Here is a 24,139-nt window from a genome sequence, read left to right as displayed (position 1 = left end):
GGAGGAGGGGGAGGGAGGGGGGAGATAACTCATGTATGCAGGGCTGCCCCCTGCATAATTCAACCACCACACTTCCATCTTAGTTTAGAGGGCCACATACGGCCCCTGCCTCACGTATGAGGTTCTTACTAAACAGGCAAAGCAAGGTATTGTGTACATCTTCACGACAATGTGACGTGCAAGTCACAGCAGGCAGCACAGCAATCCGTGGGCACTATCTTATCCATCCAGTCATATGCTCATGTGGTACCACATTGTATGCTTCCGCAGGTTACCACACAGATCTGCACTCCATGCGAAAGAAAACCAGATGTGTCCCATACTCTGACAGATCAAGAGCTGCTTCAAGTTTGCACAACGGACCCTGCCTGCCAAGACTGCTGCCTGCAGACTTCTTGTGCCATGTTCGCTGTGAAGAACGACTGCTGCTGTACTTCTAGCAGCCGCTCATGATGCACCACTTTGCTGTTTTTACCAATGGCTGCCTGTGATCTCCTCACTCCTAGGACAAGGCTGAACACTCTTGTCTGCTCCTTGAGATACTGTCCAGAATAGATTGTTTTCATTTATCAAGTTGTAAAGACAACCTCTCTCAGAAGTGTACTTTGTTTAGTTACTGTAACAAACAGTTGTGTTGTAAAAGCATGTTTCATCACTTCTCAGCAGAGGATACAACACAGATCGTAGAGATAACACAGGCTTCAAATGATGTGAATTTTTTAGGGAAACTTTAAAGTATTGGATTCAAAATATATCAACAGAAGAGTCCTTCAGGGTAGTATCTTGGGACCAACATTGTTCTTTATCTACAGGGTGTCCCAAAAAGAATGACCCGATTCTAACTTGAAACAATATTGAGACAAATGTTACTACATAACTGAAACAGCACTAGATGTACTCGGCATGGTCTAGAGCTTCAGAAAAAATCCACTGGACGTCGCTACGAGTGCTGACCTGTAGAGTGCAGCAAGTCTCGCGTAATATTGCGTCTACGCAACAGAAGGCGTATAGTGTTATTGAATTTAGTCGTACTCAATCATGGATCGCAGTTCTGCGGGTGTTTCATATTCGATTTCGTGCTAAACCACCATCACCAAAGAACATTCAATGGTGGTATAAACAGTTTGAAGAAACAGGGTGCCTATGTAAAAGCAAAAGTCCTGGCCGGCCACGCGTTCCTGAACAAACAGTGGAACAAATCCAATGAGCATTTGAGCGGAGCCCCCACAAGACTATGCATTGTGCTAGCCGAGAACTTGCGTTACTGCGCACGACAGTGTGACTTGTGTTACAGTGTCGTTTAGCCCTCAAACCATACCAATTATAACTGGTACGAGCTCTACGAGATACTGACAAAGTGAAGCAAGTGGACTTTAGCAATGCTATTCTAGAGGACATGGAAGATGACACTTTTATGTCACGGTTGATATTCAGCGATGAGGCAACTTTCCTCATGAAACAATTTAACACGAATGTGATTCACCAAAAGAGAATTTTTTTGTGCTGTTTCGCAAAGCGAGGTTTATGGACCCTACTTTTTTGAGGAATGTTACTGAACTGTTTATTCCCACAACTTGACTCGGACAATTTCATCTATCAGCAAGATGAAGCACCACCGCACTGGCACAACAGTTTCCTCAATGCGATCATGCCTCAACGTTGGATAGTGTGTACAAGACTGGAAGACCAGGCTTTACACTATTGGCCTCCAAGGTCCCCGGACTTAACACCATGTGATTTCTTCCTGTGGGGATATTTTAAACAATGTGTGTACGTTCCTCCCTTACCTCATGACACTGATGAACTAAAAACCAAAATATCAGCTGCTGTAGCTTCAGTGACAAAAGACACCTTACGCTCAGTCTGGGATGAATTTGGCTATCGGCTAGATGTCGTCCTTGCAGCCAGTGGAGGACATATTGGACATTTATGATGGATTTTTATAAACTTCTGTCTTTTCTAAGTAATTTAGTATGCAATTTGTTGGTGTTAAGCCCTTCTTCCTCACAAATAATTCTATTTAAAATCGAGTCAATCTTTTTGGGATACCCTGTATATTAATGGTGGTGGTGGTGGTTAGTGTTTAACGTCCCGTCGACAACGAGGTCATTAGAGACGGAGCGCAAGCTCGGGGTAGGGAAGGACTGGGAAGGAAATCGCCCGTGCCCTTTCAAAGGAACCATCCCGGCATTTGCCTGAAACGATTTAGGGAAATCACGGAAAACCCAAATCAGGATGGCCGGAGACGGGATTGAACCGTCGTCCTCCCGAATGCGAGTCCAGTGTGCTAACCACTGCGCCACCTCGCTCGGTGTGTATATTAATGAATTTCCATACCATCCTGTTAGCCTATAACAGCAACAGGCTAAATACTGGAGCTGCTGGCACAGAAAATAAATTAAGCCCTTGAGAAAATTTACAGTTGGTCAGTTTGTATAATAAAATAACATTCAACATAAAGAAAATAAGCAACATGAATTTCTTCTTAAAAATGGAAAATGATTATGTAACACTAACTTTAAATGATAAATCCATACACTGTATAGCAAGTGCAACATTTTAGGGATGAATATTGACAGTCACATGAAGTGGAATGCACACACAAAAAGATAGTACAGAAAAAGTCATCCACTTGTAGAGCCTCGTCATTAGTTTTTAGCAGAAACTGCATATAAGTTTGACACACTTAGTTTTGGAATAATTTTTTTGGTATCTAATACACGGGAAGTTGACACAATTTTCACACTATAAAAACTGTCATAATAATAATAACCAAAAACAGTCACTGGACTCACTCTGAAGACCTGACGCTTCGGATGGCGATTCTAACTGCATCAGGTGAAGACATCTACCAATATGTTACACATATTAAGGACACCAGTAGCATTTATAATCATGGGAGAAAACTACACTAAACTTAGAAAACTACACTAAACTTGTACCTCTAAAATACAAATGTTACACATACAAGGAATATTTAGAGAACAGAAAGAATGGCAAAAAATTAACAGAATTTAACTTAATAAACACTTCAGTCATTCTGTAGCATAAAGTGAAAACATAGTGCATCTTATTGTGGCAGTGGTCACAGGAGAGTGCGTTTAGGTGTCTGTGTGGTTGCGTGTACTCTTACAAGAGAACACAAGGAGCAAGAGCTCAATAGCTAGTATGAATAGTGTTTTTGTGTTATATATTTCTATGCTCCACACATCAGTCCACTATAGAAGAATGGTTGCTTTTCCCTTCCTTTATTTACTATAATATCTTATGTCCAAGATATGTGATGGATTATGTAGTAAGTAACATCCCCCAACTTTTCTGCACTCAACATCTTGTTCATATGTGGAGGGATGCTGATTTAGTTTTTCAGATAGACAAATGGGAAAATATGAAAAACATAACATGGCCTCAATTTTGGCTGAAAGTGGGTGTGTCTAGCACATGCTTGTAATGAATACAATGGGGAAGAGTATTTTCTGAGATTATAAAAGGCCTGTTAACAACAAGTACATCCCCCATCAGTTAAACCTATCTATAACAATATGTCTGCATCCATGAACTGATTAACTTTATAATTGTTTACCTCTTTGTGTTAAAATGACATGTTAAACACCATTGTGTACACAATTTGTGAACTAATAAGCTATGTTTACAGAAAATTTATTGTATGTTTTAAGGTCTCACAATATGTAACAAGAAGGCAGTGGTTAAGAGTTCATTAAAAAACCACAAGAAATAATAGTTAAATTCACCATGACTAATGCACAAGACTAGCACTGAGACAGTATTTCTGAAAACAGTCATGGTGTTCTCAAACCAACATGGGTGGATTAAGGAATTATTAACTGTCTAGTTACCCAGGTTTGGCTGGAACATCCTTATACCTGGAGGTCTCTTTTATCCTGGGGAAATGCATTGACCTGCCCATCCTTCCCAACCTACTCCTCTTTCCTCCCCAAGAGAAGAACCTATGCTTCCAAAAGTTGTAAGTTCATTATCTACTTTTAAGTCTACCTCTTGGCATACTGTAATTCTGCCTCCTGAAGGTATGTAAATATAGCCAGCCATTCTGTCTCCTAATTTTACAACTACCTCAACTGAATTTTCCTTCTGATGCTATTGACACTGTATGGTCCGTTCCAAGGTTTAGTATGTCAGACTGCGACACATGAAGTCTACAATAGCTGGGTTGGTCTTGGCATTGATATAAGGTTCCAACAAGATGCACTATTTTCCACAGTGTCTTACTGAAACGACACAGAATGCATAACAATATGACTTTAACCTACAAGTGCGTCTACACAATGTCCGTTTCCTCATATGCATGTACAGATGCAAGGGAATACAAGTGCAACTATCACTAGTGCTTGAATGCATATGCACAATAGTGCCCAGATGTTGCCTCAGAGCTCTTGGAATTGAAATCAACTGTTACCACAAGATTTTCACATTGTACTTGTAAAACTAACAAAGTTATCTTTATGCAAGGTAAGGTTATGTTTAATGCAGTTTCAGCAGAGATAAAGCAGGCAATAAGGACTTGTTACCTGAAAACATGATTTGTATGCAACTATTAGCTAATAAATTTTGTGACTGAAAACAAAACATATCTTTGACTCCTTCACAAAATTGCAATATCCACGAGAGATGTTCTAAATGACAACAAATTTCAATTGTATTTTGTTACCTTTACTGCACACTGAAATTGTTTTGCAACAGTAATTTATATATATAAAATTAGGTGAACAAAATTACTTACATACTTTTGGGGATTGCTCTAAAATTGTAAATATTATGACATTCCGGAGACAACTGATTCGCACAAACAAACGCGGAAATTTGTTGCCAATGCCACCTATTTTGATGTCAGAGATTGTATTTCATTTTACAAAAGGTATCTCAGTTTGTCACGAGTTTAAATTTCTTAGTTCGTAGGCTGCTCTCATACTTTTACTAAGATAATCTTTTGAACTGCACTTCCAAAACAATCTCATGATCTTCTAAGGACAACAATGTGCATTATTGTTGCCAGACATTTCAAATAGAAAGAGACAACAAAACACTGTGAAACAGACAAGCCTTTAATAAATAATGAGCTTACAAGATGCCCACCGAGGACAAGAAGCTATGCACTTTGACATATGCCTTCTATTTTTGGCAAAAGATGCATCTGTTAAACACATGCCTACCCTGTGCTGCTTAAGACTTCAAGCACATGTACAAGTTTAGCAGAAAAAGACATCATGTGAGGACATCTCAAGTTTGATTTTATTTTTATGCTCACCGTTTGGTTCTGTGTTGGGTATGGAGGGTATCCACGATACCCAGCCTGGTTGTTGCTCTGATATAGTGGAGGATATGGTGGAAAACCTGGTTGGTTGGAAGGATAAGATGTAGGGTATGGAGGATACGGTGTTGAGGTAGGAGGTTGATATGGTGTGCCAGTAGGATAAGGAGGATAAGGCGTTGCCCGTGGAGGTGGCCCACTGGAACCAGTATTAGGAACTGGCATATATGCTGCAAAAGTATTGGTATAATTATTAAATGTAATTTAATATATGTATTTTATTGCTAAATATAAATAGGTATGAAACTTCACTATATACTACACATTTTCAAATAATTACAGTAAAATAAATTCTACTAATACCCAAGTAAAATATTTAGGTATTAATAGTGAATAAGTATTATGACAGCAGTTTCTTTACTAGATAGTGTCCCACTATGTCCTGTATTGGTTTTCATCTGAGACATGTAATGACTTTCTCAACAATTTATTGAAATACATATACCACTGACACTTTTCACTGAATCTTTGCTGAAAGTCAGGTCATTAAAAGTGCAAGTACACATTTTTGGTACTGACCATGGATTACATTCATAGCCTCTGCACTGGTGTTCTCACACGTACTCATCAGTCTTATGACACACCTTATTAGATGAGGGTTGACTGAAAAGTAATGCCTCCACCTTCATAACCCTTCAACAGTTGGCAGCATTGGTATGCGGCAGGTACTGGCTTGTTCCGTAGCTTCTTCTCCACAGTTGGCAGGAAGCCTTAGCATTGAACAGTTGTGTTGTTACAGTGTAAAGAATGGAACCCTGCAAAGAACATCGGTCAATGCTATTGAAGCAATGTGCTGTCATTGAATTCTTGACAGCAGAACGTGTCACCTCAAAGGAGATTCATCAGAGATTGAAAGCAGTTCATGGTGATTGTGTTGATGTGAGTACTTTATGTTGTTGGGCGAGAAGTTTAACGATGTTGATGCAAGAACATCTGACCTGCGTGACGAACAAAGAGTTGGACGTCCTGTGACAGCAACCACTGAGTTTCACAAGCAAAATGTTGATAGATTGACTCAGGACGATCATCATATCACTCAGAGAGAAACTGAAAGCACAATCAGCATTTCACAAGAACGTGTGGGTCACATTATTGCTTTGCTTGGCTATCGAAAGATTGTGCATGATGGGTATCCCAGATGCTGACTCCCAAAATGAAAGCGCACAGACTTGAAATTTGCCAGGAACTCCTCTCGCGTTACGAGAATGAAAGCTACACCTTTCTCCATTCAATCATGTGACATCATTATGCTTCTGATGAAGACATTGAGAGAACTGTGAGACTGAGGTTTCAGAAACAGAGTGTCGACTACTTCCATGAGTGCTTCAGAAAACTTGTTCATCATTGGCAGAAATTTATCCAATTGGCTGGTCATTATGTGGAAAAGTGAATATTTACGAATTATTTCTGCATTTGATTTATTAAAATATTCCCACCCAAACCCAATTAACGAAGGTGGAGGCATTACTTTTCATTCGACCCTCGTATAATCTTAGCTTTATTATTTTTGTTTGATTTAAAGTTTTTACTTTAATACAATGTCGTGTGTTAAAACTGATGGGCTTACATGCTGTCTGAGAACTTTTGTGATCTTACATCTGTTCTCTAAAAGTCTTTCGTGGAATATATACACTGGAATTAGTAGAGATAATAACTCAATATTTAGTTAAGTTGTTCAGTCACTTAAAGTCAAAATGTTAAATAAAAAACAGGGCATCAGAATTTATGATTCTGAGGAATGGGGGATTCTCTGTACATAAGAGGCCAATTCATTTGTTTCAAATCGCCTGTGGAGTTCTCAGAGGTCTATGTGTTTGCCAAAAGCCATGGATACAAAATGCAAACTGAGACAAACCATCAAAATCCCGTAGCACTTGATGCTCTTTGACAGGATTGACAATTACATGCTAGCATGATCATGGTTGTCAGTGATCCCAGTCTCACGACATGTGCATTTGCTAGATAGTAGCTCCACAAGACAAAAGTGCAACATCACTATAGTCACAAGAGAATTGCCACCTTCAGTTCATGTCTACCAACAGGGAAATGTTGGAATGGCAGTAAACAACTGATCGTCTGTTGGCTTTCGGAGAACAAAAACAGCAAATTGTTATAATATACGGACCTCCAAGATTCATTATTTTTACTATCCCAAATTAAAACAGTTGCAAGTCCTTTAAAACATCCCCTTCAAACTTTTTAGCAAACTACTGTGAACCATTCAAGGTAACCGCTGACATCATCTCACCCTCCTTGTAAATTTTAGGAGACCAGCTACTGTCTGCATATTTTCACTGTTAATTGCCAGCTATTGCAAAAATTGTTGTCAAGAGATACTAAAAATGGCTGTTATGAGGTAAGAATCCCAAAATGTTTAAAATACAGGCACAAATTCAGAAAATTTACGTGTTCACTTTTATTGCAAGGATCTACTCGAAAATATATGTTTTTCTACACTGATCAAACAGTGATTAAAAAAAATGGACCTGGTATACCAGTTACAACCTTTTTACAGGACTAGCTTAAGGTGATAAGGAGTGGCTATTCCCTCACTCACTAAATTTCTTATGACTATTAAAAGCAGGTACTTGGAATCAGTAATGAATATAATCTATATTTCTGAGTGAAACATTTTTCTCTGGCTATTTTATTTGGCTCTTTTGGGATTTTAGTTGAGCCAGTCACAATTTAGACTGTGATGAACAAGTTGAGTGATTTGAATCCCAAACCAGTGCATCAACTGGAAGAGTAATGCAGTGGATACTGTCATACACTGTAACAAAAGTTTTCAGAAACAGTAGTGTCAGTGTACCCTTAGTGTTGTACATGCTTGCTACAGAGGTACAGTTAATTGCACAAGGAAGGTTATCCAGTATATGGATCAAGTATCTAACTGGTGAACCATACTGGCAAGTCTCATTCTTCATCATAGTCTATATATCTTGCTTTCTTGGATTTCTATTTTTTGCAGTCGACTGAACACATACATTTATCACAATATAGTTAATCCAACTGATTATTATTTAAGCTGTTCCTATAAATAAATAAATGGATATCCTCTTTTCAGCAGTCTATAACATTCTGATTCGGGTGCAATGATGCACTACTCCAGAGAACATTTTCTAGGCACTTCTACAGTTATCTGTTTTCCCTTACTGGCAAAATATTCATAACACCCGTTACCTCCTATTATTCCATTACTTTTCTGCTTTACTGCTGTATCAATTTTACATTACACATACAGAGTGTCCATAATTACAGTACAAATTACAAAACAATGTAGAAAGAGAACCACTGCTCAGAATGATGTCAAATTTGAATATCATATTATTGATGCAGGGGGAAACATCACGGGGAAATCAACTAACAAAAATTGGACTAATAGGTGGCATTGTAAGCATCAGAATATGCACACCATCAGACGCGGAGCACATGGCTGTTCGAGTCTCCGACTGTGACGCCCAACATGACTGTCTCCATGAAGGATCACATGCTGCTAGTAAAGCTCTTTTGTAAGATCAATGACTGTGCACCAGTAGCCCTACAGAAGTAATAGACACTTGAGAATATGGAAAAAAGGCATTGATCCATTGTCTGCTAAGGGTTTGGACCAAAGGATTACATAATTCAAAAAGACAGCTTCATTTGAAGTGCAATGTGGTAGAGGGACGAAAGCACTTGATGTGATGTCTGTCAAAAATGTGGCCACAGTGTTGCAGGAAGGGTCGAGCAGTGGTGTTCAAACATTCAGCACACAAGGATTTGTCCGAACGCTGAACGTGCCTGCATGTACAGTGCATACGATCATACAAAACATCCATGTTCAGCAGCTGCTTCCTGCTGACCTGCCAGCAAGACAAACGTTCGTTCTGGAATTTCTTGCTCACATGGAAGTGGACAATGAATGACTATGAAACATTCTGTGGACAGACAAAGCCCATTTCCATCTCCTATGACACGTTAATATGCAGCATTGTAGAATATGGGCAACACAAGATCAGCACTCACATCAAATGGTATCAAAAGATGATATACAGGAGACTGAACCACAAGTAAAATGACAAAGGAGCTAAAAGGAAGGCACAGGGAATTGTCACTGGCTGGCCACTTGTGTAAGATATGGGCAAGCCAGTCTCCCACGAACACATTGAAATCATCTTCCTAAAATCTTGTTAAAAACGTTGGACAATTAACAAAACTATAAAACTCGAACCACATTCGTTTGATCGTTACCTAAAATAGGCTGTAGATCCATCGGCAAATCAGCCATGGTCAGCTGGTCAGATAATAAAATGCACTCCACTTGTGGCATACAGTGATCTGTATGCCACAAGTACCACATGCTGGAGGGTCCGCTCACTGGAGCAAAAGTACGAATGTCATACGGCTGTGGCCTATGCGAATTCAAGTGAGGAGGACCTCGTCCTGTCAACATGACTGGAAGGAGGTATGCCACAGCCTATTTGTGGGCTTTACGACACGGAGCTTATTGTCAGTAACTTCCAGTTAGTTATCCTCCCACTGACGCAAGACTCTGGATCTCAACAGTGATGTCATAGCACACAGGGGTATGACACACTTATTAAAGACCTGAGGATCAAGGCATGCCTTCCTGACTGCTAGATCTGCCCTTTCGTTTCCCACAATTCCCTGGTGCCCTGGTACCCAGCAGAAAGACACCTCCTTCCTCAGCCATTATAGGTGGAGGACGCTATCCTGGATAGTCTGGACTACTTTATCTCCTGGGTACAAATGTTTCAGAGTGTGAAGGGCACTCAGAGAATTGGAACGGACAATAAATTTAGCACTTGAATAAAGTCTCATCTGCTCCAGTGCCTGCAAGACCGCATACAATTCTGCATCAAAGACAGTCAAAGGCTTGTGGCAGTCAAACCTTGAGGACATGATCTGTGAAAACAACATAGCAACCAACAAAATCCCTGTTTCGACCCATCTGTAAAAACAGGCATGGTGCTTAGGTAAAATGTCAGAAAATACCACATTAAAAACAAGCTGCAGCTCTTTCTCTCCTGTACTACACCAGATCTAAAACCACTCTGCGCCTCTCCAGTAACCAGGGCGGCAGACAGTTAAAACCCTGGGTTTGGGGTCATACAGACTCCACAGTGAGTGACTCCAGCACACACTGCACACAGATCCCAAATGGCATTGTAGACAGTTGGAGAAAAGGTGCTCCAGAGGCAGACAAGCAACAGTATGGTGTGCGGTTGAAGTCAGAGCTGCGAGGAACTTACACGTCTGATGCACCATGAGGTGCTGGCGCCAGATGGTAAGTGGCGATTCCCCCACCTCAGCACAGAGGCTGGGTACGGGACTGGTCCGATAAGCACCCGTGGCCAGCTGAACCCCCTCATGGTGGACAGTGTCAAAGATCCGCAAATAAGAGGGCCTTGATGACTCATACACTGTGCACCCGTAATCCAGTCACAAATGCATGAAAGTCGTATAAAACTGGAGGAGATGTGCCCTGTCTGCTCCCCAAGATCTGTGGCTAAGGCACTTTAAGATATTCAGTGCTTTCAGGCTTCTGGCTTTAACGTCTCTCAGATGTGACAACCACGACTATCTGGAGTCAAAAATGAGGCCCAGAAACTTCACACAGTCTCTAAAACATAGGATGGTGTCCCCCATATGCAAATTAAAAATATGACGAGAACGATTAAAATGAACACACACACACACACACACACACACACACTTATCCACAGAAAACTGAAAACCTGACTTTGCAGTCCATTCCTCTAACTGCCGCACTGTAAGTTGTAACTAGTTGCTCGCTGTTGCAAAACTGCAGGAGGAATAGCAAACAGCAATATCATTCACAAATATGGAGTATTGTACAGGACTCCGTACTGTAAATGTGATACTGTGTATGGCTATGGCAAGAAGAGTAACACTTACAACACTGCCCTGTGGGACACAACTGTCCTGTTCAAATCGATCTGACAGTGAGCTCTCACTTGGAGAAAGGAGAGTTGTAGGCATCAGAACAGTTGGATCTGAAGTCCAACTTGCCTCTCTCGACAGTTGCACGGTAGCAACTAACTGCCAGATCCGGGCTTGCATCGGCTGTAGCATTTGCAAAATGTTTGGCCAGCGACTGAGTGATGTCTCCAGGTGTCGTTTGGGGACACTCCTGCTTAGCACTGGTAAACGACTGTGTTTACTGGATATACACTGGACGGCTTCCCATACTTTTGTAGAACAAGTGGAACAGTTGATAGAGTCCAGGAACGCTTGCCATGACCATATTTTGCTCTCCTACACGACGTGGTGAACCTCGACTCTTGCGATTCAAAAGGCTGTGAGGGTGTCCACTGTCGGGTGGCATTTAAACCCTCAAAGAGCCATATGCCTGACCCGGATGGCTGAATGGCACTCTTCTGTCTGCCAAGGTACAGGTCGCTTCCTAAGAGGAGTGAAACACTTTGGTATGGCTAGGTCGGCAGCATGATGGATCACATGCACGCTGTGGTCCACCCATTCCTGGACGATGTCACAGTGTTCAAACGCCACCAACTGGCTGAACAGCGCCCAGTTAGCCCTGCCAATCATCCAAGTTGGTGGCTTCTGTTCCAGTAGTCCACAGCCCAGTAGATGAACATAGGTTGGGCAGCGGTCACTCGAATGAAGGTCGTCAATGACCTTCCAGTGAAGAGAGTCAGCGGGAGAGCAAAGAGATACGTCAGTGGCCGAGAATGACCCAGTAGCAGCACAGAAATGAGTTGGAGTACCATTGTTTAGAATGCACAGCTCTTGAGATGTCAGGAGGTGCACCAAAACTCAACCCCAAGGACAGGTAGAGGTCAAGACCCACAGGACACGATGGGGATTGAAGTCTTCCAGGAGGAGAAACGGTTGGGGGGTTGCTCCACAAGTTCTGCAGCAGCCCCGGAGTTTACTGCATCCAGCAGAAGTAAATAAAGAGAGCAAACTGTAACAGAATTTCAACTGCAGCTGCTTGCAGGTCAGTATCCAGGGGGAGGGCAGAGGAGTGGTGTTCTCTCCTTTGGCCCTTTCCCCAGTCAGGTCACCCTTGCAATATAGTGTATAGCCCCATAGTACAGGGGAAGCAGATATTTTTACTTGTGTTTCCTGTGAACACAAGCACAGGGGGTGTTGCAGTGCTCGGAGCTTCGGTTCCTCCACATGTGTCCTGAATCCATTCATGTTCCACTGTATAATTGGTGCCATCTGTCACGGGGGGTAGTACTTTCATACTGACTTCCTGCCTAGGAGGGGAGCCCACAATGGTTAGAGGCTCAGTCTTGGGATGAGATGATTGCCCCAGTTCGACATCAACCTCCACTGCCTCCGAGAAAGATTCGAGAGAGACATCATATAGGAAGACATCAACATCATCTGATTAGGTACCTCCTGTCTCCTTCAGTGGGAGATTCTTTGCCTTTGACTTTGATTTTTTTTTTTTTCCGAGATGGCTCTGGTAGTGGTTGTAGCAGCGCTGGGCAGTGCATAAGACTTGACCCCTGGAGGGGCAGGAAGATCCAAGATGTCAGCAACCAGGGCCTTTTCTGAAGTTCTGGGGGGAGGGGCAGGCTTCAAAGGAACTGCAGCAGTTTAAGTGCATTGACAAATGCAGGTGCTAGTGCTGGCAGTAGCAACCTCCATTTGTGTAGTGGCATCAGTTTCCGGGACGGGTTGTTTCAGAATGGAAGAAAAGCAGGCAGCAAATGTGGGTGGCTGCATAGACTTGTATAACTTCTTGGCTTCACCATAAGGGATGTGCTTTGTCATTCTGATCTCAGGGATCTTCTGTTCCTAAAGGAAAACTCAGCAGTCCCTGCTTCACACAGGGTGATCCCCAGAGCATTTGACACACTTTGGAGGAGAGGAGCAACCAATTTTGTCATGGGCAACTTTACCACATTTCCCACATGTCTTCTCCTTTACAGCCAAGAGTAGTGTGCCGAAAGTGCTGGCATTTAAAACACCGCATTGGATTTAGGTAATGAGATTTTACATTTACGCAGAGGAAACCTGTATTCACGTGCTCTGGTAGTTCGGGGCTGTTAAAAGTAAGGATAGAAGAATCTGATTTTACAAGACCACTATCCACCCATTTCATAACATTTTGCACATCAACAATGCCTTCCTGGGACCATTTGGCTTTCAATTATTCTCGGGGAATGTCAACTAGAACCCTGCAAGTTACAACAACTCCTTTGCTGTAGTTCCAGCTGCTGTGAAATTCAGTTTCTATCGCACAATCCCCAAGGCATTAAGCTTTCTGAAGGTCCTGGACTTGTTGGAACTAGATGTTTCAGCAAACAGGGTACCAATGCGCAAGCGCTTAACAGGCTTTAAGGTAACAGCAATGCCTTCTAAGCCTTCTTTTAAATATAAGAAATATATTCTGCAATACTGCCTCAATCAGCAGAACTGGCTACATGAGCACCCTTCTTAGACTGGGTGTTGGTACCTTCTGGCAGCCCATCCCTTATGCTGGGAGCAGCTAGGGAAATAAGGACCCATTTAGACAGAGCCCCATGTGCATGAATGAGCCTTATACAACTGAGGTGCAACAGTTTTCCCCATAGGTTGCCCGCTAATGAATGTTCCACCTCAGCAGCCACGCATCCCATCAGCATGCAGCACACCTTGAGACTGAGGTTTTTTTTATACAGGTTTATTCCATCCTCATGCTCTGGGCAGTCAAGCCAAGATTCCTGTTCCCTGATATGCTCAACGTTCCACCACTGCACTGTATGGTGGTTGCTGATAATGTCCAGAACTTACAGTAATAGGGGGCTGGCAGCACTTACCAGTCCACTGCTATGGAACCCCAGGGTCATTAAAACCATACCAGCAAATGAATGCTGAAGCCCCTGAGGGTGAGATGACTCCTGCAGGTCCTGCTACCTGTACCGTGATTGGTAAATAGTATGAAAGTCTTTTGCACATCAACGTAATTCCAGCCTTTTAACAAGGTGGCTCTGTGGGTAGGATCACTTTTACGTAAGATGGTGCTCCTCCACATGTTGCACTGCCAGTGAAGCAGCTGCTGCAAAGGCATTTTGGAAATGTTAGAATCATCATCTGCCATTTCCCTACAGCCTGGCTGTCCAGATCAGCTGATCTTAATCAGTGTGACTTCTGGCTGTTCAAATGGCTCTGAGCACTATGGGACTTAACTTCTGAGGTCATCAGTCCCCTAGAACCTAGAACTACTTAAACCTAACTACCCTAGGGACATCACACACATCCATGCCCGAGGCAGGATTCAAACCTGCGACTGTAGCGGTCGCGCGGTTCCAGACTGTAGCGCCTATAATCGCTCGGCCACACCGGCCGGCCTTCTGGCTGTGGTGTTACCTGAAACATGATGTGAACAGTCTTCCAATTCCAGATGTACTTGAATTTAAGGCATGCATTGTGCAATGCATTCTGAACGTGACCACTGAGATGCTCCAATCTGTTGTGGAACATGCTGTTTCTCGACTTCAGTTTGAGGCAGAAAACGGTAGACTCCTTACTGAACATGTTTTGCACAGGCCACATGACAATCAGAAACTAACAACATTTTGCTTTTTATGTGGTTTTTGGTTGGTTGGTTGGTTGGTTTTGGGGTTTGACGGCAGCTAAACATCAAGGTCATCAGTGCCCAGTTCCAAACAGACATACTTGTAAAAGGCCTATACAGTAAAAGTGTAACCTCTGCACCCAGAGGGAGGGAACACCAAGGAGTACAGAGCTAAAATGAACACCGCAGTAACACAAAATAGAGGACACTTAAAAGGAGCAGAGCAAATAGTTGACTAGAATACAACAGAATACAGTGGTTGATGGATACCGCGCACCAAAGGGTCCCGAGAAAAACACTGGTCGAGTGCTTGCAATCCACTCAGGGAGTCACTGCATATGACAAACGACTCCCCAGGACAGGAGAAAAGGTGAGTGAGTGTACGATAAAGAGCAACCAGCTCCGCAGTGAAAACACTGCTCCCACAAGGCAGGGAAAGCTGCTCAACGTAGTCGCTGTGGATGAAAGCAAACCCAGTGCACCCATCGACCACAGAACCATCGGTGGAGAGTACATCTGCATTGCGAAATGAGGCAAGAAGAGCCAGGAATTGTTGACGAAGACTGGCGGGTGGAACGGAGGACTTGGAGTCGCAGGACAAATCTAAGCAAAGCTGCAAGCGAGGGAGGGACCAAGGAGGGGTGGAAGAAGAGGGCCGGAAGGATGGAGGAAGGGGAAAGGACTCGAGTGATGAGAGAAGGGAATGAACACGGACTGCGATCGGGAGACCCGACCTAGGCCGCCGCCGTGGGGAGGGGAGTGCAGAAGATGGAAAAAGGAACCTGTGGTTTGGGTGGTCGGGCGAGGCATGGACGCGGGCGATGTACGACGCAAGCAACTGTTGTTGGCTGAATCATAGGGGAAGGATTCCAGCTTCTACAAGAAGGCTAGTCACCGGACTAGTGCGGAAGGCACCTGTCGCCAGTCTGAGGCCACAATGGAGAATCGGGTCGAGGATCTGCGACGTTGAAGGTGCTGTTGAGTTGTACATCATGCTCCCATAGTCAAGACAGGACTGGACTAAGGCCTTATCGAACTGTAGGAGGGTTGTTCTTGTTCGTGCAGCCCCCCCCCCCCCGCCCCAAATGGTGTGGCTGAAGCAGCGAAGGATGTTGAGGTGCCGCCAGCACTGTTGTCTAAGCTCGCGAAGATGAGGTGTCCAAGTGAGCTGAGAATCAAGCAGCATGCCAAGGAAGCGATGCGTCTCCTCAATATGAAGGAGTTCATTGGCAAGGTAGAGCTCTGGATGGAGGTGGACCGTTCGATGACGACAGAAATGCATCACCCGGGTCTTAGAGGCTGAGAACTGAAAACGATGGCTGGATGCCCAAAAATGTGCCTTACGGATAGCTCCCTGCAGCTGCCGTTCAGCGACACTGATGCTTGGGGAACTGTAATAAAGACAAAAGTCATCGGCATATAGAGAGGAACAGACCGATGAGCCCACTGCAGCTGCAAGACCATTAATCTCCACCAGAAAGAGGGGAACGCTGAGAACCGAGCCCTGCGGGACACTGTTCTCCTGAATATGGGCAAAGCTAAAATAAGTGCCAACTCTAACCCGAAAGGAGCGATTGGAGAGAAAATTCTGTAGAAAAATCTGAAGTGGACCCCGTAAGCCCCATTCGTGCAGTGTAGCAAGGATATGATGGCGCCAGGTGGTATCGTACGCCTTCCGAAGATCAAAGAACTAGATGTTCTCAGTGGGTAAAAGCTGTACGAATAGCCGACTCTAGCAAGACTAAATTGTCGATCGCTGAGCGGCCCTGACGGAAGCCCCCCTGTTGCTGGGCTAGGAGGCTCTGAGCTTCGAGGATCCACATGAGCCGCCAACTCACCATCCGCTCCAGGAGTTTGCACATAACGTTGGTAAGGCTGATAGGGCAATAGCTATCAACCACCAGAGGATCTGCACCAGGTTTCAGCACCGGGATGGTAATGCTATCCTGACAACGAGTTGGGAAAACGCCCTCCGTCCAGATGCGGTTAAACAGGGCGAGTAATTCAACCTGACAGTGCGCCGAGAGATGGTGAAGAAACTGGTTGTGAATTTGGTCTGGACCTGGAGAGGTATCAGGGCAAGCTGTAAGGGCACTTTGGAACTCCCATTCACTAAACGGGGCATTGTATCATTCCCAATGGTGTGTGTGAAACGACAACTGTGTACGCTCCGCCTGCTATTTAATGGTGCGGAATTCTGCACTGTAGCCTGCTGTTGCGGAAATACAGGCAAAGTACTCTGCCAGACGTTCGGCGATGGCGATTGGGTCAGTACAAAGTGTACCCTGAAGAGAAAGGCAAGGGACAGATGCATGAGGGCGAAAGCCAAAAATGCGCCGAACCCACGACCACACCTGAGATGGGGAGGTGCGAGAACCTATGGTGGCAACATATCGTTCCCAGCAGTCCTGTTTGCTCCGACAGATTAACCACCGAGCCCGGGATAGCTTCTGCAATCTGTGGTGTCCACCAAGGGACTCACTTATGCCTTAGGGTACTTGAAGAGCAGGGGTCAGTTGCCTCGGCAGCAGAAACAATGGCCATAGTGACCTCGTCCACTGGCAAATCAATATCACCAGGAAGCGGGGCAATGGCCATAGTAGCTGAGGTGTAGGCTGCCCAATCAGCTCCATGAAGAGACCATCATGGCAGCTGGTCAGGGCGTTGGGATTGAAGAAGAGAAACCAGGATAGGAAAGTGGTTGCTACCACAGAGGTCATCGTGGACCCTCCAACTGAGGTATGGAAGAAGACCTGGGCTACTAAGATAGAGGACAATGGCCGAGTATGTGCCATGAGTCAAGCTTAAATATGTGGGAGCACCAGTGTTAAGGAGGCAAATGTCCTGCTGTGCCAAGAGAGCCTCAACGTTCCTACCCTGGCCTGAGATCTGGGCCCCACCCCATAAAGGGTGGTGGGCATTTAAGTCCCGCAGAAGGAGGAATGGCAGGGGGAGCTGGGCAATCAAGGCAGCTAGGTCGGCAAGAGGGACAACCTCATCCGGGGGAGGGTAGAGGGAACAGATGGTAAGCTCCATTCCTGCCCGGATTCTAACAGCCACAGCCTTGTGAGCCGTGTGAAGTGGCACTGGGGCACTAGGAACAGTGGCAAGAACATAAACACAGAGACCGCCAGACACCCTGTCGTATTCCATGCGGTTCTTATAGTAACCCCGGTAGCCACAGAGGGAGGGGGTCTGCCGAACAGAAAACCAGGTTTCCTGTAGAGCCAGACAAGTGGCAGGGAAGCGGCACAAAAGCTGTTTCAACTCAGCAAGGTGGTGGAAAAAACCATGGCAATTCCATTGAAGGATAATGGTATCCGATTGTGAATGGAAGACATGAAAGAACATGGGGGGGGAGGGGGGGGGGGCTCGCCGCCACCGATTGCGAAGTAGCCTGATGAACTTCCATTGGAGGTGCTCCTGAGTGAATGCTAGATGCTCCACATCATCTTCAGGTGCAGTGGTGAACTCCTTTTCTGTCCCTATGTCCTTCTCCTTTTGCTTTTTCTTCTTTTTGGTAGGGTCCCGTTTGTCCTTCAGTTTATCAGGCTGGGTGGGCTTTTCCGACCGAGTCTCATGGACTGAGGAAGACCTGGAAGCCCTACGGCCCTCAGGTGGTGGCTTTTTCAGCCACTGGCTGACATCTGATGGGGCAGGAACCGTGGAAGGGAGGGCACCAAGCAATCCCCTCCGCGCGAGGGGAGCTGGAGGAGGCAGGCAGTTCTCTGGCTCAGAGGCGGGGACTGAAGTCCCCAAAGAAGGAGGGGTTGTTACTCCCGATGATGATAACAGGGGAGCAACGGAAGAGGGTGTTCCCCCAACTACCTGGGGGGGCAGGAATAGACGGCTGGGCTGGAGGGCCCACAAAAAGCGCCTGAGCTTGGGGGCTCATCGCCAGGGATGGCGACATCGAAGCTGCTGCAGCAAATGTCGATGAAATGCGCACAGGGTGAAGTCGGTCATACTTGCATTTAGCCTCTGTGCAAGTGAGCCTGCCCAAGGTCTTATACTCCATAATCTTCCATTCTTTGTGATAAACCATGCAGTCTGACGAGCAAGGTGAATGTTTCTGTCTGCAGTTGACACAAACAGGGGGCAGCGAACATGGGACATTGGGGTGGGAGGCACGTCCACAATCCCGACAGGTAGGGTTGGCGTCACATCTCGATAACATATGCCCAAACCTCCAGCACTTAAAGCAGCTCATGGGAGGAGGGACGTAAGGCTTAACATCACATCGATATATGATCACAGTGACCTTCTCGGGCAGGGTGTCTCCCTCGAAAGCCAAGATGAAGACGCCGGTGTGGACCCTACTATCTTTAGGTCCCCTGAAGACATGTTGTACAAAGTGGACACCGCGGTGTTCCAGATTTGCACGGAGCTCATCATCAGACTGCAACAACAGGTCATGATGAAAAATAAGTCCCTGAACCATATTGAGGCTCTTATGAGGCGTAATGGAGACTGCAACATCACCGAGCTTGTCACAAGCAAGCAATGCCCGTGACTGTGCTGGGGATGCTGTCTATATGAGGACTGCTCCAGACCTCATTTTAGATGTGCCCTCAACTTCTCCAAACTTGTCCTCTAAAATTTCCACAAAAAACTGAGGCTTTGTGGTCAGAAATGAGTTCAGCTGCAAACCATAAAACGAGAAAATACGTCTCACCTGGTAATTTAGACCGCCGTTCCTCCCCTGGTGTGGGCAGGGAAGGGAACGATTGGGGGTCATACTGTAAAGCATTGAACTTTCCTTTCTTAGAGACTCGTGCTTGCGCACTATTCGTATTTCTTTTCATGATGGTCCCATGAGCAGCTAGGGTAAGGAATGTCCATCCAGACAGAGCCCCGCTTGCCTGGATAAGCCTAATACAACCGGGGGTGGCAGGTTCCCCAGAGGTCGCCCGTTAGCAACTGTTCTACCTCAACAGCCATGCGTCTCCTCGGCGCACAGCACATATTGAGATTGAGGGTTTTTTATAGAGGTTTATACCATCCTCGTGACCCAGGCAGTTAAGCAAAGATCCCCAGGCTCTGTACCGTACAATGTTCCACCATTGCGCCTTATGGTGGTCGTTGAAGCACGCTCAGAGCTTACGGTATTGAGGACTGGTGGCACTTCCCAGTCCCCAGCTCAGGAACCCCAGGGTCGCCAAGCCCGTACCCAGCAACTAAATGCTGAGCCCCCTGAGCGTTATGTGGTTTTTGGCCTCAGGACAATTAAAAACTAATTTTTCCCATCTGATGTGGCATTATCTTGCTGTGGTGGGTGGGCTTACCTAACTAACAGTGCCACAACTGCTGATTGCCAAACATGTGCAATCCTACAGATTGAACAGCATGGATGGGGTAAAATTCAGCTCAAAACATAGCTGTCATGCTGCAGTTCACCTATCATTTCTAGCTGACCCCATTTACAATGTCATCTACTTTCTTTTATTTCACCATTCTCCCTCCCCCCCCCCCCCCCCCCCCCAATATACTGATAATATTCTGCTCAAATTTGATGTCATTCTGAGAAGTGGTTCTCCCTCCACGGTGTTTTGAAAGTGGAACACACTATAATAATGCAGTAACATTTAGGTCTGTAGTTCAAATCAGACTTTTTTGTTGAGACTGATTTAAGATTGGATTTCTCCAAATATAAAAGAAGCGCTATTAGGCAGTCTTTTGTAACTATTAACAAGTAGGGAAAAGAAGAAACTAAATTGCAGCATGTTAATAATATCACAAAATTAGTTTTTATATGTCCTGAGAGTGTCATTATCCTGCAACTGTATGTTCAATTAATGAAAGGCTGCTCCACTTGCTGATATGTACTTTATTAAAGTCCACAACCGCACATTCAGGTGCTTTACAATGGACATGAAAATCCTATTTTAATGCATTATATGACAGATACATAAATATTTTACACAATAAATTTAATATAAGACATTTGCACAATGAAAGACTTATAGCACATACAAAATTTACTGCTCTGACTGCAAGGCTATCTACTTTGGACTAGTGGAAGGAATTTTAAAATATGATAAAAGGAATATATAGAGGGGGGATGGGGGGGGGGGGGGGGATGGGGAGAAGAAGGAGGAGAAGGAAGTAAATCCAGCTTTGCAGGTCACCTTATGTGAGATAGTCACGTAATGCACAGTATCAAAAACAATCCTTTAATTCTTCACACAATGAAGGAATACTTTATGGACATATGTTAAGAAACAGAAAATTATACCAATTAAGGAATAGACACTTAATACTTAATAGACAGTGCATACTAAGAGACATGAACATATGCTGCCCCACTACTGACAACTTCTTTTAAAAATACTCTGCAAGTTCGTGGCTGCATCTAGGTGTTAGTAAAAATGTTCTTTTAAGCAGTCCCTGTTGTGTCCAAGACATACTAGTGGTCTTTACAGATACCTGTGTTTTAATTTTTCATCACTCTTGCTACACTTGACCTGGATGCACTGTCCACTGCAACTATTTGAGATTCTCATTAAATCTAAAAATTACTTTTAATTTTTTATTGAGAAAACACGCAATTTAACATTTTGAACGTGTCACAATACAACTCATTTTAAAGATGAAGCATGGCAATACTTTTCATGTGTCAAATTGTACAGTTTTTAAAATTATGACAAGCCAAGTTTCTCATGAAATTACTGGGCATATAACTTTTAAACCCACCAGGCTTTTACTTTTTTATCATTTGATGTTGCTGCACAACAGTACAATGTAAGATATATATTCTGCCCATACTTTTACTACACATGTGTGCATTAACAATGGCAGTTTCTCTTTCATTTTAAAATGGTCTGGATTCACAGGCTGAAACCAGCTGAGAAGTTAAATAAAGTACATACCAGCAATGGAGGAGTGGTCTTTCAATAATACTACAAAACAGCAAATAAAAAGCTGGTCGTAATCTTACCACTTACCATGTGTGGGGTAAGGTGTGCTGGTTGGGACATCAGACCTTGTTTTAGCAAACACTGGTGGCTGCTCTCCAAATGTCACTATCATAACCTGTATCAGGCCAACCAAATCAGACTGAGTCTAAAAAGAAGAAGAAAAGAGTACGTAACACACAAAAATGTAGATAATGGTCTCAAATTATTTGTGTGTACAGCACAGGACTCACTGGAACCCAGTCATGAAGATATGGAAGGTAAACCTTTCCACTGAAGTCAACGTATCTTGATGCTTTGATCTGCATATCTGGAGTTGGCTTTACGTAACACATTGGAGCATTATTTGGATGAGTGTCCATTAACCAAATGCACACCGGTATGTTATATACATTTCCTGTTCCCAAAAAAGAAAAATCAACTAGTCAAAATAATGCATAAATATCAGAAAATACGTAAATACATATTTGATTACAAGCTTTGAACTTGCTTACAGTCTTATATTTATACATGAAAAATAAAATTAGAAAAAGTACCCTACATACCTGTTGCTACTGACTACAACTTTCCAACTTATATTTGTTTTTTTACTTAATTTTGTTTGTTGGTCATCTAATAATATTTTTGTATGATGCACTAAGAAATTTGATAATCTTGAATTAAACAGAAGCATACCACCACACTGCTGCAGTAACTGCTTACAAAAATGATTCACAACGGCAGCACTATTCGTCCACCACAAAGATTATATTCATGCCTTATTGTGATGCTCCAGCACTTGAGGAGCTCTATGATAGTAGATTTAACAAGTGTGTCAGCAAGTGCACAGCATTAGTTTACGGAAAGTATGAAAAGTAGCTATATCAAACAATAAGTAACCGGTAAGTTTTGAGGAAACAAGGAGCGAAAACTTCGTACATGGAGTGTCTGGTGAAACTATTACATCATAGAAGTCTACACATAAACTCATCAAAGGATTAACTGGCAGCAAAGAAACTGTTGCTGATGCTTTCCAGTATTACATTGGATAACATCATTGAAACTCTGCAATATTTCACATGCTCATTATTTTCAAGTGATGAAAGTTGGTGTTTGACGAAACAGCAACATTTAGTACACTAGAAAAGCATTAAAGAAAATATAGCACAAAAATTGGCAACAAGAATGCAGGAAGCAGGTAATTATCATTTGATGAACACCAAAGTTATGAATGGAGACACTCCACATTCAATTAATTGCTTCTAATACTGATGTAAGCAAAGACTGTAAAAGGAAGAGATAAGATGGAACAATGTTGCTGGCATAACGAGGTACAGAGCAGGTATAATGTACGGAAAAGCAAGGAAACAGATGATTTCCTTACAAATGGGATGGAAAATGTTCTAAAATAATTGAAAACATAGAAATACAGAGGTGAAAACACTTAACATACACATCCTGCATTATTTGAAAAACACTTTTTTTGAAAGGAGGATGCACAACTTTGGCATTGGAAGGTTACAAATTATCCAACAGAAACACAGAAAGCAGGAACATGGAAGTCGTTAGTGTCATATAACACAAAAAAATTCTGTATATATACACACAAAAAAAGTTTTGCATCAACCTGGTTCCCAGACCTCCTGAAGATAGGAGGTGACTGTGGATATTGCAACACAGACACAGTCCCATTCACTGTTCAGAAATGTCACTAAACCCGCCCAAAGATGTAAACAACCATGCATGAGCAGCCCCTATTAGACGGAGGGAGTCCGACAGCCGATCAGTTCCAGTCATTTCACCAGGAAGAAGGTGCAAGGTTCGTGTTGTCTGTAGTTCAACCATGCCTAGATGGTCAACACTGCGGTTCGATTGCGTCCACATTGTTACTTTGTGCCAGGAAGAGCCCTCAACAAGGGAAGTTTCCAAGCACCTCAGAGAGAACCGAAGTGATGTTGTTCAGACATGGAGGAGATACAGAGAGACAGGAACTGTCAATGACATGCCTCGCTCAGGCCACCCAAGGGCTATTACTGCAGTGAATGATCACTACTTACGGATTATGGCTCACAGGAACCCTAACAGCAATGCCACCGTGTTGAATGATGCTTTTCGCGCAGCCCCAGGACATCATGTTATGACTCAAACTGTGCACAATAGGCTGCATGATGCACAATTCCACTCCCTATGTCCATAGCGAGGTCCATCTTTGCAACCACGACACCATGCAGTGCAGTACAGGTGGACCCAACAACATGCCAAATGGACCACTCAGGATTGGCATCACGTTCTCTTCACTGATGAGTGCCACATATGTCTTCAGCCAGATAATCGTCG

General features: G+C 43.8%; 1 protein-coding gene across 4 annotated transcripts in view; it reads right to left on the bottom strand.

Moving 5' to 3' along the window:
• Nucleotides 1-24,139, bottom strand: part of LOC126481244 (tumor susceptibility gene 101 protein) — a 159,848-nt gene that overhangs the window by 59,153 nt on the left and 76,556 nt on the right. For all 4 annotated transcript variants that reach the window (XM_050104860.1, XM_050104867.1, XM_050104876.1 and 1 more), the window contains 3 exons: nucleotides 22,057-22,220; nucleotides 21,854-21,971; nucleotides 5,285-5,517 (listed from right to left, as the gene is read on the bottom strand). In XM_050104860.1, coding sequence (XP_049960817.1) covers nucleotides 5,285-5,517; nucleotides 21,854-21,971; nucleotides 22,057-22,220 — 515 coding nt within the window. The remainder of the gene's footprint in view (nucleotides 1-5,284; nucleotides 5,518-21,853; nucleotides 21,972-22,056; nucleotides 22,221-24,139) is intronic.

Source organism: Schistocerca serialis, chromosome 1 (assembly GCF_023864345.2).
Source record: "Schistocerca serialis cubense isolate TAMUIC-IGC-003099 chromosome 1, iqSchSeri2.2, whole genome shotgun sequence".
NCBI lineage: Eukaryota > Metazoa > Arthropoda > Insecta > Orthoptera > Acrididae > Schistocerca > Schistocerca serialis.
This window is presented reverse-complemented; position numbering and strand designations above follow the sequence as displayed.